Here is a 16,524-nt window from a genome sequence, read left to right as displayed (position 1 = left end):
GCCATTTATGACATTTTCGGCCAAAAAAAAAGTTGCATTTTTCTACATAGGCCTTTTATGCTTCAATTTGTGTTTGACAATTTTTTCCCTTTAAGTGAGTAAAAATTGTAGGAAGTTCTTCATGGACCATTTGTTTTTAGAAGTTTTAAACCATGAACGGTGAAGTTTCACAGGAACTGTTTTAAAGTATAGTGATCCGTATTATTTGTCTTAAATTCTGGCAGAGGACATCCGATAATTGCTAGACAAAGTGACCACCAATCTGCAACGTTGAGACAGAACTGCGTGTCCACTATAGCGTGTCCCGTCTTAAGTTGAGAGTAACGCCATGTTGATTTCGCAGTGGCAGATTAGAATCAGTGTATTTACGCGTTTGTGACACCAGCGTACGGATAAATAGTCTCTGTACGCCTGTGTATACGCATCATTAGCGCGCGTGATTCGAATCTGTCACTGCAAAATCTAACATGGAGCTCTCAACCAGACAGACTCTAGTGGAGCCCCTGTTTGCATTTGGAGTTGAAATTGTATATCATAATGTGGTTCCTAATACAGATGAATCAGGGATAACTATAAGCAGTGTCTTTGCATTAGGCTGGCTGAGGGGATCTTATTTTTCTTTTTTAAAACAATGTTAATACCTCCTGACCCATGTCGTTCCTCTTGTGTATCAAAGTGGTTCTATCTGGCCAATCCTCAAACAGTACGTCCATCAATGCCTCTGTACCACAAGGCTCAATCCTGGGCCCGCTGCAATTTACTGTCTTTATTGATGATCTGGGAGATGAATGCGAGAACACCCTGTATCTGTATGTAGATGACTCCACCCTATTCTGCGATATCAGATCAAGTGATGACAGCATAGTTGCAACAGCGAGCCTCAACCGGGACCTGGAGAGAATGAGGATTTTGGCAGACAAATGGAAAGTCACCTTCGAGCCCTCCAAGTGCAAAGCCCTGACTATCTCAAGAAAGAGGAATCCAACTAGACTAGCACTTTATTTTGGAAACAACAAACTGGCAGAGATGGATGAGCTGGAAATCCTGGGTGTTATTATTGATAAGAAACTCACCTGGGCTAAGCACATTTACAACACTGCTGCCAGAGCTGGACAGAAGCTTGGAGCACTAAGGAGGGTAGCACACAAGCTTGATGTTAAAGGGAGAGCCACAGTTTACAAGGCCCAGGTTCGTAGTGTTATGGAGTATGCCTCACTATGCTGGATGAGTGCCTCAACCACCACCCTGAAGCTTCTTGACTCCATACAGAGCAAAGCATTGAGGATTATTGGCGTTGGCGAGCAGCAGGCAAGAATGGATCTTAACATCCCCTCTTTACATCACAGACGACAGGTGGCTGCTGCATCTGTGCTCTACAAGATGCACACCAGCCTGTGCCCGCCAGACTTGAAAGCATTGCTGCCCAAGCCTTAAGTGATCAGACGACCCACTCGCACCAGTCTCTCAATGCCAAGTCATGCATTGACTGAGCCAGTCTCAAGAACCTTGTCAACAGGCAGAACTTTCGTCCATGTTGCAGTACATGTTTGGAATGGAATCCCGGATTGTGTAGTTGGAGAGATCACTGATTATGGGGCTCAATCCTTCAAGAGCCGTGTACATCAACATCTTTTGGGATTATGATTTAGCAGAGGGTTCTTGTCACTCTCCTAAGCTGCTGTGAACCACTGATTAGCCCATACGGATTACTAATATAGTGCCCTGTTGCCTATATAAGTGCTTGACTTGGTCATTCCTATTGGGCTATTGTTCACCTTGCATTTTATTTTTAAAAAAATATTTGTCTCAATATTTGAGTGTAGCTCCTCCCCCCGCTTAATGCTCAAATGCGCCTTAAGCACACTGAATGCTGTTTTCCTTAACATTATTAATCTTTTGGATACAAATTTGTTCAAACTCTATTGCACTTATTAGAATATTTAATTTTCATTAATTTATTTTCATGTACAATACTATTAGAAAACATCGTTGTTTATATCACGCCAAATACACCAAACTTGTCCTTACAGAATTAACGATTGACTGCAAGCACTATGATAACGTTGACAGCCCAGAGAGTGACTCACTGAAGGAGTACCTACGAATACTTGAATGTCGACCGGACCTTGCTGGCGAAGGTGATGTTGTAGAGCAGGTTGTGGAGGTATACCGTTTTTGGAAATTTTATTTTATTTTATTATTAAATAGTCTCTATACACAGGCGTACAGAGACTATTTAATTTTTGGAAAATAGTTATTTCCGTGTTACATGTAACAATAAAACGGAATGTATAATGCGATACATTTTCCAGAAAAGCGAATTACACGTAACCTCAATCTGCAAAAACGACCTCACTCACTCTGGTAGTGGCTACACTTGAAGGCAGCTGTCACGAAAACTAAAACCTGCATGACATGTAGGCGCCATGCAAGGGAAATAAAACCACAGTTCAAATGTGATTTAATGACAATTACAAATCATACAGTTATCAAATGTGCTTTGATGGTAATTTAAAAATCCTACAGTTAAGTATCTGTGGTACAATTGATAACTCCGTTTATTATTTGAATGATGTATAATAGATTTTAAACCGTGTACCTAAAATATTACTGTTGTCTCCATGTTTTCTACTTTAACTTTTCTCTCAATAATATAGGCGGTGGTCGAAAAAGTGACTACGGCTATTACTGCTGCACTTAATCTGACATTTACGCCACCAGCATCTGAGGTAGGCTACCTTTTATACTTAAAGTCATAATGTACGATCTTATAATATGAATTTGGTTAATTTTTTTCAAACCTGATTTTGTAATGTTTACACATGTCACAACTTGCACCTAAATGGAATCAGCCAAATTTGTTGTGTTTGTAGGTAAACAGAGAAAGTTCGACATAAAGTCATAATTCAAGAAATTATGACTTTATGTCCGCCCATAGAACTGCGTGTTAAACGGCCAAAATAACAAGCAGTGTTTCTTTCACGTTACCTCGTTATTTCAGCTCAAAATGGACAGAAACTATTCCCGATCATTATTACTAGTATTATTTCAGCATTTTGAGTATATAATGACAAATTTAAAATTTGATGGAAATCGCACATTAAGCCTTTAAACAAATCGTCACATTCTGTATACATTAGAAACAATACAAATAGTAAGAAATGGAACTTCCTACTAATGCTGTTGCCTACATGGACCAAACTCGGTTTCACGTATTTGTGTCATGCGGGGGGCGGCCAAAACGAAGGGGCGGCGGAAGAAGAAGGGGCGGCAAACAAAGGGGCGGCGGAAAAAGAAGGGATGACAAAAAGAATTAGTAAAGAAAAAAGGGCGGAAAAAATGTGAAAAGTATAAAAAATTAAAAAAAAAATTATACTACACATAAAACTGTGTTGCTTTTAGGGCGCTAGCGCTTATAAACCTTTTTTTTTTTTTGGTTTTTTTTTTTTTTTGGCTCTTCACTTTTTCAAACCACCGAAAAAAATTGGCAAAGAGTAATACAGTTATAAATGCATATCACGACATTATTGAATTGCTTTAAAGGAATCTGGCGAAACGGGTACTGATACTGATGAGGAAATACCAGTGGAGAATCTATTACAGCAGTGTGCCAACACATTGGAATCTATAACAACAGACTTGCCTTTGAAGGAGCCACTTGAAATAAGTACTCCAGCCATGGGTAAGAAACATGCACTGAGTTATCTTATGGATAAAGAAGAAGTTTAAAAAGTGCAAGATGGCGGAGAAAAAGAAGTATGAGAGTATAGGATATTGATGATGGAACAATTATTATAATAATAATTATCATTATTATCATTCAAGATGCAAAGGTGGAGCGTAAAACAACAAAGGATCTGGAAAGAAGAGGATGGATTTATACCACCAATGTGACCAGCAATGAGACAGATTACATTGGAATAACAGCGGAGGCTTTCCAACTGATTTCACCTGGTCAGTTTTCCAGTTTTCTCCACATAATTTCTTTATTACGTATCATGAAAATATACTTACATCATCTTCTCGTTTAATATGCGTTTAATATTTTGGATCTATTTAGTATAGGATTACAAAACATTGCAATAGCACATGTGTTTGCAAGTTAAGCTTATTTGTTTTATCTTTTATTCTGAAACATTTGTCAAGTCAAAGTTAATCTACCATGATCTATAAGCTTTTAGTTATTAGAAATGAGATTGAGTAATAGCTTTTTAATGTTATTAGATTTAATCCTTTTGAAATCTCACATAATCCGTACTCTGCTTCCATTCATTTTGTATATTGAATTTTACATAGCTGATGATATTGATTAATCAGCTATTAATGTTCTTTGCCATGACCAAAGGACTTTATTAGCTGCTTAATCAACCGACCTGATGAACCTCTTCAGTGATGTTAATTAATGTTCAGATTCACTGAACCTCTTGCTTTTGCGTTTGTAACTTTTTATGGTATTTTTGATTAGTGTGAGTGAATGAGTGCATGATTAAATAAACGAATGAAACAAATAAACGAACATTTCGCGATATTGAGCTTTTTTCGATATGTATGTACTTTGTTATGTTTTTTTTATAAATACAAGGAAAGAAAACCCAGATTTGTAAACTCCAACTGCACTATTTTATGGATTTTATTTCACTATAATTTTACACGTGTTTGCAATTCAAAAGGAAAGAAAACCTTACCACCAGCAGTTGTACCAGCAGGATATACTCGCGCAACAACGCAACGCGTTGCGCAGTCGCGCAATTTTTACTTTTTTGTGAATTTCTTCAAAATCGTTGTTTTTAAACCAAATCTGTATTTATATTCAGATTCCTGGTAACTTTTATACGTCTTGCGTAATTACAAAGTTGTGGCACATTTACTACATGCATGTCATTGAGTACACAGCCACCTTAATGAATGTATGAATGTAATATTAAACAAGGGGACAACATCATTACACTAAATTATTAAATACAATTATGTTTTTCAGATGATACTAATATATCCTGTTCACTCCTCGGGATATCATACAAGGGTATAGCAGCATCCATGTCAAATATAACAACTAATTTCTCTGGATATCCATGCTACGTTGCCGCGGACGTAGTTACGACATCAGTTATTTGTAACAATAGGAAACAAAATGTACCCTCATATTATAAACGAATACTGATTAAGGTAAGGCCGCGTCTGGTTAGAAAGAACACATTTACAGTAGTGGACATTTCTTGATTTGAGAGATTTTATGTGTGTTCCTGCTATAAATACATGTTGCTGTTGTTGGTAAACTGTCGCTATGTCATCGCAATATCACATAGACGCGTAATACTTTTAAATGGGTGAAAATTAAACGGATGTATACAACTTTGATCAAAATTATAATACTTAGGATTATACTTTTGAAATTCATTACATAACAAAAAGCCGTGTGAAAATTATAAATGAACGACTCAGATTGATATCGGTCTACGTCTGTCTTATTTGTATACAAATCATACAAATGTTTAACTCTAATACTTCATTTCAGCCTACTATTGAATTTGAAAACGATGAACGTTTAGAACCGCGTTGTGTGTTCTGGAATGAAACGGAAGAGTAAGTATTTTTAGTTTTTATTCGATTTTTTTTATGAGACACCAGGTAAGATGTTGAATGTTCTGGACCAAATCTGGCGAAGAGAACAAATTATCCTCATTATCCTTTGTAGCCAATGGAATTGTCTCCTTTAGAACGAATGGGATCACTTCTTTTGTATAAAATGGAGAATAAATCGCTTGCAAAATTATTAGTTTTGTAACAATGATAAAACCTAAACATTACCTGGAGCTATGTAAGATAATATTAAACAATTGGACCATCTTTACCTTTCCGTTTTCCAGTGGCGGATCATGGTCCGATTATGGTTGTGAAATAAATGCAACTGATGGCGATCACGCAATAACATGCTTCTGCAATCACACGACTAACTACGCTGTTCTGATGCAAATCAAACCACCGCCCGTAAGTTTAGTGCTATCTGTTAGGGGGCACTAGATAAACAGTTTTGTTATTAGGCTTTAGAAACGGAAAACTATAACAACTTCTGTTGGTTTGATAACTAGAAAGTGAGGAAAGTTATCGATTGGCTATGATAATTCATACTCGTCCCAATAAGTTGGGAAATACAGGCGGCGTTAGTTTAGTGAACTTTGCGTGTGTAATGCGGGTGCAAGCGCCCTCTAGCAAGGTCACCACTAACCGGAAACGGGTCAAATGGTATGTCCTAGCAGGCATTGCGATATTTTGTTTTCAAGGAAAGTCACTCTTCCCTACCTCATACATAAATTCGCCCAGTCCCATTTCCCTAATATGAAAAAAAGGGTATTTCAGTCTGGCAGTCCAGCACGCTAATCCATTGCACCACCTGACTTAATTGTAGCCGATTTGAATTTTAAACATGTAGGTTGTAGGCAACTCCAACATTTATCGGGTATAGAATAGAAACATAACAATACGTGTACAGTGCTGCGTACAATACATTCATCGATTTTGACTGCATCGTGCATGGTATATCGGTCCGAGCAATTTTTGGGAGCCCGCCATATTTCTTGTAGGCCTATAGTCCCCGGGGTATAGACGTTGAGTTTGCCCCTTTATTTCAAGATTTTCGCATAGAAACCCAAGTTAATTTAAGAAAATGAAAGATTAGATTACCATAAAAACTATAAAAGACTAATATTTCGGTAGATTAGGCCTGAGGACCACTACATGTATACAGTCGCCTTGCACGACGCCGTACAAAATGTCAATTTCAACACCCACTGTGCGTGTCATAGTGCAGATAAAATGCACAGCAAACATGATTCGACCTTTGCAGTACTACTCCAGCAAAATCAATCGATAAAGTCTAGTATATCCTCCACATTGAATGGTGGGCTGCACTTATGCCCAAATATGGCACTTGCCAATCAACAATCACCCACTTGAAATCCCCTGAATCGCTGCACTGACCAACGTTAGGGCAGATATGGGAGCTGTTTTTGCTGTTGTCTGTCATTTACATAGTAGGGAGGTACGAACATTAGCAGATAATCCAACTACTAAGTTTTTATCCTACATGTAATGTATACATTATTCTTGATTGACAGAAAGTACAAAAAATATCCGTCAAGTGGTGTAGCTTTAATGCCCTTCGGCAGAAAGCGGTCTACAAGTGAGTGATAGTCACTAAAACTTGATTTACACAGGGAATTTGCAGGCCATGTCGTGCCTTCCTTACTAAAACACCAAATTAGCCAATTATTAATAGGACTTGTTACAAAACTATATTTTCTAGAATTTCAGAGAGTACAATAAATATTGGCCGGTTATTTTTCACACAGTGACGTTAACTAGGAAATGCCATATACCTCTCACATACACTGTTTGTACAGGTCACACGTCAATGGTGAGAGCACTGTGTATTGTGTATAGGAAAATGAACAGTAACTGCAGTATGTACACAGTGCGTTTGTATCCAGACTGGGATCACCACCCCCTTGGCGCCGCCACTTTAAACAGGCAAATCGCGATCTCATTTTATACGGTCGCTCTCACAGGCATTTCACTGGACAATATTTGTATGTATGAACCGCACGTTTGAATTAAGTCAAATTTTCATACCTCATTTATCATGATGATTTTTACAAACAAAAAAGATCATATTAATAGTTTGACTGTTTTTATTATTGTTAAATGGACATTATGTGCATTTTTTGTCTATACGTTCATTTCGTACGTGCAAAATCTAAAAAACTGGCTAAATACGCGACTTTGCTCCGTTACTTTTTTTGTTTTTTGTTATGTTTTAACGTGAATAGATAGACGGACGAACGATCACGGCGTTTGGAAATCGCAGCCTCTCTAATACAGGGTGTCCCAGAATGATTTATACCGTGTTTGAACAAAATATCAAAAATATATAGTCAACAGTGTATGTAATTTTAATAAGTGCAGTACAATGACACATATGTCTCCTACTTATTCTGTGACTTTAATGGACATAACTTGATTCGTTTTGGCGTGACATTGCTATTACTGAAAATGGTCAAAAACTGCATGTGTGTAATTTGCAGCGCAAAGGCTTCATAACACATGGATCCTTTATCGCCACACTGTGCAATATATTGGAGAAATCCTACATTCTTTTGTAGGGAATACACCAAATTTGGCACAGATGTAGATCTTCCCACGCTGAATAATTATTGATATTGAATTAAGTGACACATTCCAATATAACTTCAGATATTTGGGTTGAAAAACGAACTTTTTATGTGATTTTTACCCAAAAATGTCATTATTACAGAGGATATAACTTCCTCAAGGATCCTTCGCAGTAAATTTTAATCTTCTCCGTTACGTAGCTGTGGGTTTGCCAATATACTGTGGACATAAATACATGCTGTGATACTAAGGACGAACCTTCTCTATACTTTTATGAATCTCTGCCGGCATTTCAAATGATGAAAAAATTGTCTTCAAAACTGCCGCCAAAGAAAGAATAGTTTATGCTCTCTCAAGCGTAACAAATCCTTTATTCCACACAAGGATTGCTTTGTAACATCATAAATAATCTATAGATATTGACTATTTAGTAGAAGTAAGAACAGGACACAACAAATATACTGCATAACATTTTCCAAATAACTTTGTGCTGAACGGTTAGTAATTTTACAGGTTTTTCAAAATAGGTAGTTTTGTCAAAACTTGGAATTCACCATTTTTACGCAATATCCTGTAACTTCTATTAGAAACGTCCAATTTCTAAAATCTAAAATTTCTAAGAAAGCTAACTATATGTAAATTCTATAATTTAAAACAATACTACCAATAGTAATGCCCTTCATACCTAAAAAATGCAACTTTTCCGGTATAAATCATTCTGGGACACCCTGTAAATCTATAGTTACCGGACACCTTGGTCTGGGGCGGACATTTTATAAATGAATTTAGAAGAGCAGCAACGACACTACATTCCAGATGTTAAATCTACATCATATGCAAATTTTGAGAAAAATCAATGGGGCGTTTTTATTTTAGGACAATTTTTCATGTAGCCCTATAGAGAGAGTGCCCGTTGAAGGCGCTATAACCCCCATTTTAGTAATAAAAATGTAATAAAAAATGACTCGTGCTAAAATTTTCATAGCATGTAGTATGAACATATAGAAATATTATCAAATAGTTGCCCTACCTGCTCTTCTCCTAAAAAAAATCAAAAGTCCTATACCTCAATGATAATGAAACCTAGGTGGGACGTACACGTAGTTTAATGGCGGCCTAACCTGTTTGTTTCTAAACACATGTAAATAATCATTACTCGCATTGTAATTTGATGTGTGCATTTACTACACGATATTTTAATACCAATTGGAAGCATGTATTTAGGCGGCGTCTTCTCCAAAAAATCTTCCTTGATTGTATTCTGTAGTACATATTCAATTCAATAGTTCAGTCTGTTATCTTTCCATTCTTTGAAAATTTGTCAAATTTATATATTATTTTGCAGGCTGCCAAGGATCATGAAGCGATATTATCCGGCATAACATTTTTCGGATGTACAGCGTCTATTATGTTTCTTTCCGTCGGGCTATTGTTATCATGTCTGTTGCAGTACGTATTTAAATATCTGCAATGTGTAATATACAAAGTAGCATCTGAAACTCAAATATGTATTATTATATAACTTTATCAGTAGAATGGGAATTTATTTGATTGTTTGTTTGCTGGTTGTTATAAAGCACATTAGCAATATAATTCAATCATTCAATACAACTTTTCTTACAAGATTTCAGTATTTCGATACTGCAATATCCAAATGGAAGATTAACAATTAACAAATATAAACACTGATGGTTATGCATTTTAAAAATGATTTGCTGTTATTAATACAGTCAATGCTACACTACTCCAAGAAATTAGAGGAACAAACCTAAATTTCATGTTTTCATCAAAGATAAAACTTAAATACATTGAAAAATTGGTTCAACTTCATTGCAGACAAATTCACTTGTTTGCTAGACATAATGACTAATGAAAAAATGTGTTTCTCCAATCAGCTGGTCCTCAGAGTATCGGAGTGTCCAATTGTCGAATTTTGGCATTATTCTTGCTTACAAAAGGTTCTCCAAACTTAAACAGTTTTGAAATCAAAATCTCCACAAATCATTCTTAAATGGTGCCTAGTAATGGGTAAGACCTCCTCGGGCTGCTATACACTCTTCACAACGTCGAGGCATGCTCTGGATCAGGGTGCGGAGAGAGTCCTGAGGAATGTTCATCCACTCTTCAATCAGAGCATCTCTTAGTGACTGGACATTGTCTGGAACTTGTTGCCGTTGTCTTATCCGTCTACCAAGCATGTCCCAAGCATGTTCTATTGGATTCAGGTCAGGTGACCTTGCAGGCCAGTCCAGATTCTCAATTCCCTCATTGTCCAGGAAGTTCATCACAACACGAGGGATATGTGGACGGGTGTTATCCTGCATAAGAATGAAATTTTGACCAATTGCACGAGCAATGGGGACAACAACAGGTCTCAGTACCTCATCTCTGTATCTTACACCCGTCAGTGAGCCTCTGCCTATCACAATAAGGTCCGTACGTCCGTTCAAAAAGATCCCTGCCCAGACCATGACGGACCCACCTCAAAAATGATCAACTTCAACAATGTTACAGTTAGCATATCGTTCTCCTTGACGTCTCCATACCCTCACACGCCTATCATTGGTGGAAACAGTGAATCTGCTCTCATTTGTGAACAGTACAGGGGTCCAATCACCATCTTGCCAATGTTGGTGATTTCTGGCAAAGTCCAATCTGGCTCTGCGGTGCCGTGGGATCAAAATGGGACCTGTTGCAGGTCTTCTAGCGTTCATTCCGTCTTCATGCAAACGACTCCGTACTGTTTCATTGCTCATACGCACACCAACCCCTCTGCGGAAGTCCATATAATGGATCTTGCTGTACTCTGGCGGTTCCGACAAGCAAGCAACTGGAGATAACGGTCTTGCCGGGGGGTTGTGATACGTCTGCGGCCTTGGCCTGGTCTTCTGCCATACAGACCATCTTCCAGGTAGCGATGATATGCACGATTAATGACACTGGGGGATACCCCAAGCTGCTCAGCTGCATAACGCTGTGTGTGACCTTCTGCAAGCATCTGGACAACCCTAGCAACCTCAACCTCGGTCAATTCACCATTAACAACATCCCACATGCTCAGACGAATGAGCGGTAACAGTAGAAATTGGATTAACATGTTGGAATGAAGAAATCTGAGAAAAGCTTATGAAGTCTGCTTTACACAAAATCAGTGCTTTGAGTGAACACATGGATGTCCAAGGCCGTAAGTCCTTGAAGACATGCATGATTTCACATTTGACTGTCCAGTATTGCTAAGATTACAATAGGCTACACCTGGTATACAAATGACATGTCCTTGATGCTTTCTGTTGATGCAATACCCAAAGTTACTACATAACCTTGTTCCTCTAATTTCTTGGAGTAGTGTATTTAGCATTGATTAATTAGATTTCTAGCAAACTCATTATTTGCAATATATAGATTCGTCAGCTGGTACAACCAGATCCGAAACGAATTAGTCATGCATTATGCCATTATGCGTTTTGAAATCCGGATTGTTAACACAATTGTCTAAAATGATATACATAATAGTTATTTTTTTGACTTACAATATAACAGAGGCGTCGTGGCTTAGTGGTTAAAGCGTCTGTCTCGTAAACAGAAGATCCCCGGTTCGACTCCGGGCGGTGCCTGCATTTTTTCTTTTTCTGTTTGTTTTTGAACATGCTATATTTTCTCTATCCCGTTATTTTGAGAAAGTAGCATTGTAATTTTGAACCATTATTATTTTGTTTTTGTTTTTAATACCAACACACTGTTATATAATAATAATAATAATAATAATAATAATAATAATAATAATAATAATAATAATAATATAATTATTATTATTATTATTATTATTATTATTATTATTATTATTATTATTATTATTATTATTATTATTATTATTATTATTATTATTATTAGTATTATTATTATCATTATTATTATTATTATTAGTAGTAGTATTATTATTTATTATTATTATTATTATTATTATTATTATTATTATCGTAATTATTATTAAATACAGACACGCTTCTTTGAGTCCAGATAGAGTTATGATACATCGGCATCTTATGGGATGTTTATTAGTGGCGATGTCCTTGTTCATGTTGAGTAGTCACTTTGAAAATATGTTTGTAAGTATGAAAAGGTTCTGTTAGCACAAAACATGACCTAAAAGCGCAAGTACGTACAGGTTTTTAAACATATGCGTACATATTTCCTTAATTTGAATTAACATCTCTAATAATGAAAGTTGAAATGGTGTTTTTAAAGTATACATTTCAGAAGGGTTTGGCGTTCCAGGTTTATAGTTATTTTAAAAGCCGGAAATATTATTGTTTAAGAAACCACTCAAGAAAGGAAATTGGCAGCAGAAAAACCTCAATTTCAGACCAATACTCATAAATTCTGCCTTAAAATAATATTGATTATTATTATTATTATTATTATTATTATTATTATTATTATTATTATTATTATTATTATTATTATTATTATTATTATTATTAGTGTTATTATTATTATTATTATTATTATTATTATTATTATTATTATTATTATTATTATTATTATTAGGTAGCATGTAAGGCCTTTGCTATAGCTCTTCATCTGGCCTACACATCGGTGTTTTCTTGGATGTTCGTAGAAGCCATACATCTATATCGCCTGCTTGTTGTTGTTTATGGTAGTGAGAGAGATATGACAAAAGTATACTATGCTATTGGATATGGTAAATATAACAGGGAAAATTGATAACCGTTTGATATTGTTTCACTTTTGATGTTTTAGGACAACACTTTCATTATCCATAATTATGTGAAAGTTAATAAAGAATAATTAAATAGCTTATCCTACATAACCTATAACATCCACTACAAGACTAGCAAATTTGCCAAGTTTCCGCTGATGGGCATCAACAATATTTATCTCAAAGGGTATGGTTAACTCAATACAAATCTTGCTGAGATGATGGTAATGAATGACAAAATCAGGACACTGGAAGGTATGGGGAGAAAATCAGGTGGGACTGTTGTGACTGTTTTGCCTTTCTTACCTTCAAGATCAGCATAAACATGATAGTCATTAGTATTGTCAGCGTTCTTAAAAAGAGACACCAAATAATTTAAAACCGAATCATGGCGCCATGTGTACCTTCCTTGATCAAGTATGATGGAGAGTGTGGCTGTTTTGACACAAGGGGCATTTGATATTAGCTGATCTTAGGCGCCATGTCCCCAATTCGGTCAATACAGGAAGAGATTCTGTGGCTGCGATGAGAGCATATTGAAAGACACCATGTGGAAGCGCGTACATTAAAGTTTCCAGGTAAAACAATCCTGTTAGTGAATAAGCTGGAGAAAACAAACACAATTTAAACACTGATTAATAAGGTACATGCTAATTGCTTTGGTTACAACAGGTTTACCGATAGTCATTGTCGCCATATCAGTTGGAATTGGAAACAGATATTATGGCCTTGATAACATGTGAGTACAATGTATTTCATAAGTTGAATAGTTAAGATCAGAAAAGGCCTTAATCTTCCATATAGGAAGAGTGGATTTCTAATGGGGTTACCTGAATGGGTGACTCCATTTGAAAACTACACCCCTTGCGTGGTAGATTAAGGTCATGTCCAAAGTGGGCATATAGATTTCAACTGACATAACCCAATCCTTAGCCATAATAACAGTGGCATGCGCAAAGGGAGGGGGTTGCCAACCCCGAACGTTTGGTTGTAAGTAGGGAAATGCACCCAGTCGGGTGAAAAGTCTTGATTGACCTATTACTGCGTGTGAAACGAGCCGAAATGTTTCGCGGGAATCGAGACCCGTGGCCCACACTTTTGAATAATAAGTATGTCACGTGACCATCCAAGTAACTGTCTGATGGTATCAAGCAAACCACCTTATTTGTGCAAACTAAGCACATTTCAGCTGTTGATAAATTGATTTATTTATTCTTACATAAATTAAGATGTTGGTTGTCGGTCAAAAATGGCTTCATATGGGCTTTTGTTGGACCTGCTTTGGGAATTATTTTTGTGAGTATGTAACATAAGGTATAATGTAATCTGACATTCCGTTAATGCATAATAAGGGTTCACAGGGACCCATTATAATTAATTACACAAAAATTATTAATTCGTTTCCGTTAATTATAGATGTCTTGTACACACACACATGGGAATAAAATCTACACTCTAAAAAATAAAAGGGATTCTTACTTATAACTAACTATAAGTAATAGTAACCAATATACTCAAATCCTTACTTATAATAACTTTTATGCTCAAATCATAGTATTATATTTCTTTAGTTGGACCCCACATTATATTGAAAAGCATCGTTTAACTGGCAGTAGGCTTGGCAATAGCCAGAGAGTAATATGAGTAGGTTTATTACACCTTGAAGGCATGGATAGTTTTTCAAATTGGGGCTAACTTTCTCCTAGGCCAGATGCGATCCTTTAGAGGAATTACACTCGGGGGGGGGGGACTTCAATATGGAATGGATATAGGTGTACGGCTGGCGCTTTCGCATTAAGGGGCATTCGGTGAGAGCAACATGTAAAAAAATAATTGGGTCATTGGGTGAGAGCATGATTTTTGGCATTCGGTGAGAGCAAAATGTAAAAAATAATGGGATCATTGGGTGAGAACATGACCTTTTTTCAAACAAAACATTTGGGTAAGAGCCAAAACAGCTCCACAGAAGCCTCGAACATCGAATGTCTAGTTCTAAATGGCTTCAAATTTTCGAAATAAGTAACAAAACATCAGTAATAAATAAAAGTTGCTGTTTAAATTGAACAAATAAAGGTCTTTGGGTGACAAATCAAATGGAAAAGTAGGGGGTCTTCGGGTGACAGAGCATGATTGTGTTCGCCACTGTCTAGCATACACATTTCACTAGTTCTACACAGATCATTCTATTTATTTTATTACTTTTTACTGTATTCAGGTGAATACTGTTGTGTTGTTGATTGTTGTCAAGACAGCTATGAGAGCATCAAACATAATGGAAGGCAGTCAACTTCAAAATGTTAAGTAAGTTGTATTAATGTCCATTGCTCGTTGTTGACGAGTGGAGGTTAGGAAACGAATTATGGGTACGGGGATGTCTATCTGGTGATAATTGAGAAACATGGTGCAGAGAATGTGTCTTATTTCTGCTCATCTTATATATTTCTATTATTTTATAACAACATGGGGAATTTCATCTATTAAGTTTACTACCTTCATTGTTTGATAATTAGAAATTGTATAGATATATAATATAGTATCTAATAATATAAAGAATACCATTTATATATACATAAATGTTTGATGTCATAGTCCTAACCGAATATCCGCACTTAACCTAAAAATGAAGGTGCCATGATGACCCTATTTCAACCAATATTAGTCTCTGCCATGGTCTTATGAAGTAAAACCATATATCTATTTCATATTTTCCTTTAAGGATATAGCGTTTTTTCCTTTTGAGGATTCATCTGGTAATTTCATCAATTCTAAGTTGTTTTTTGGGCCTTTGGGCACAATTTCTTCCATTTACCCTTTTTTTGCAGGGTTGGCGTAAACAGTGCATTTATGCTTTTTCCAATGTTGGGTAGCACGTGGATCTTCGGATTATTGTCTAGCTTTCATATCGCTTTCAGCTACCTGTTTACCATTATGAATAGTCTGCAGGTAATAATTCGCATTAACCAAGAATAAAATAATAATCTTCTATTAAATCAAAAACAGCAAAATACACCACAGTAATAAATCAAAAGATACTTTAATCTTAAGGCACCAGAAACAAATTTGTTCGATCTTTGGATAAATCGTCGATGCTGCTTCGATGGTTGTTATTAATGAATTAATGACTAATTAATCATCATTAATGCTAAATTTATACTTGTCAATTTCAATACAGGCAAAGATTTACATGTTTTCACAATTAATAATGGTCAATTAATTGATTTCATAAATAAGAATCGACCTAGCATGGCATCGATGGTCGATTGTTTCTATTGCCTAAGTACAACTACACAAAAATCTGTAAAACTGTAAATAGCTTTCATCTGTAAATGGTTTTAGCAGTCAAGTTAGCTCAATCGATATTCGATAAGGCGCTCGTCTCTGGTGCGAGAGGTTTCGGGTTCGAATCCTATATATATGCAAACTTTCTTGTTACATAAATTTGCACAAACAGATGCAGAGTATTATATCTATTAAACATTAAACATCAAAAAGTATGTTTGAAAAGAAGAAAAAAATGAAAAAGGCTTCACTAATAAAATTATTGTTATGAAATTCAGAAAAAGTGATTCTGTTTATACAACGGTTTAACATGTTTAGTATCGCCAACAATGTAAATTTATTTGATACCCTATTAT

The 16,524-nt window shown here is 36.1% G+C and overlaps 1 protein-coding gene and 1 non-coding gene across 4 annotated transcripts in view; both read left to right on the top strand.

Moving 5' to 3' along the window:
• LOC140141017 (uncharacterized) overlaps positions 1-16,524 on the top strand; it is an 83,083-nt gene that overhangs the window by 26,180 nt on the left and 40,379 nt on the right. For 2 of the 3 annotated variants that reach the window (XM_072162792.1, XM_072162793.1), the window contains exons 27-40: positions 2,031-2,164; positions 2,658-2,729; positions 3,544-3,682; positions 3,826-3,954; positions 4,979-5,166; positions 5,516-5,583; positions 5,868-5,988; positions 9,515-9,618; positions 12,167-12,275; positions 12,718-12,871; positions 13,562-13,628; positions 14,119-14,185; positions 15,105-15,190; positions 15,712-15,832. In XM_072162792.1, the coding sequence (XP_072018893.1) occupies positions 2,031-2,164; positions 2,658-2,729; positions 3,544-3,682; positions 3,826-3,954; positions 4,979-5,166; positions 5,516-5,583; positions 5,868-5,988; positions 9,515-9,618; positions 12,167-12,275; positions 12,718-12,871; positions 13,562-13,628; positions 14,119-14,185; positions 15,105-15,190; positions 15,712-15,832 (1,559 nt within the window). The remainder of the gene's footprint in view (positions 1-2,030; positions 2,165-2,657; positions 2,730-3,543; positions 3,683-3,825; positions 3,955-4,978; positions 5,167-5,515; positions 5,584-5,867; positions 5,989-9,514; positions 9,619-12,166; positions 12,276-12,717; positions 12,872-13,561; positions 13,629-14,118; positions 14,186-15,104; positions 15,191-15,711; positions 15,833-16,524) is intronic. The other variant, XM_072162794.1, reaches the window with a different exon arrangement.
• Positions 11,711-11,783, top strand: Trnat-cgu (transfer RNA threonine (anticodon CGU)). Its single transcript has one exon. It is a non-coding gene; the product is annotated as a tRNA-Thr (tRNA).

The sequence above is a fragment of the Amphiura filiformis genome, chromosome 19 (assembly GCF_039555335.1).
Source record: "Amphiura filiformis chromosome 19, Afil_fr2py, whole genome shotgun sequence".
Lineage (NCBI taxonomy): Eukaryota > Metazoa > Echinodermata > Ophiuroidea > Amphilepidida > Amphiuridae > Amphiura > Amphiura filiformis.
This window is presented reverse-complemented; position numbering and strand designations above follow the sequence as displayed.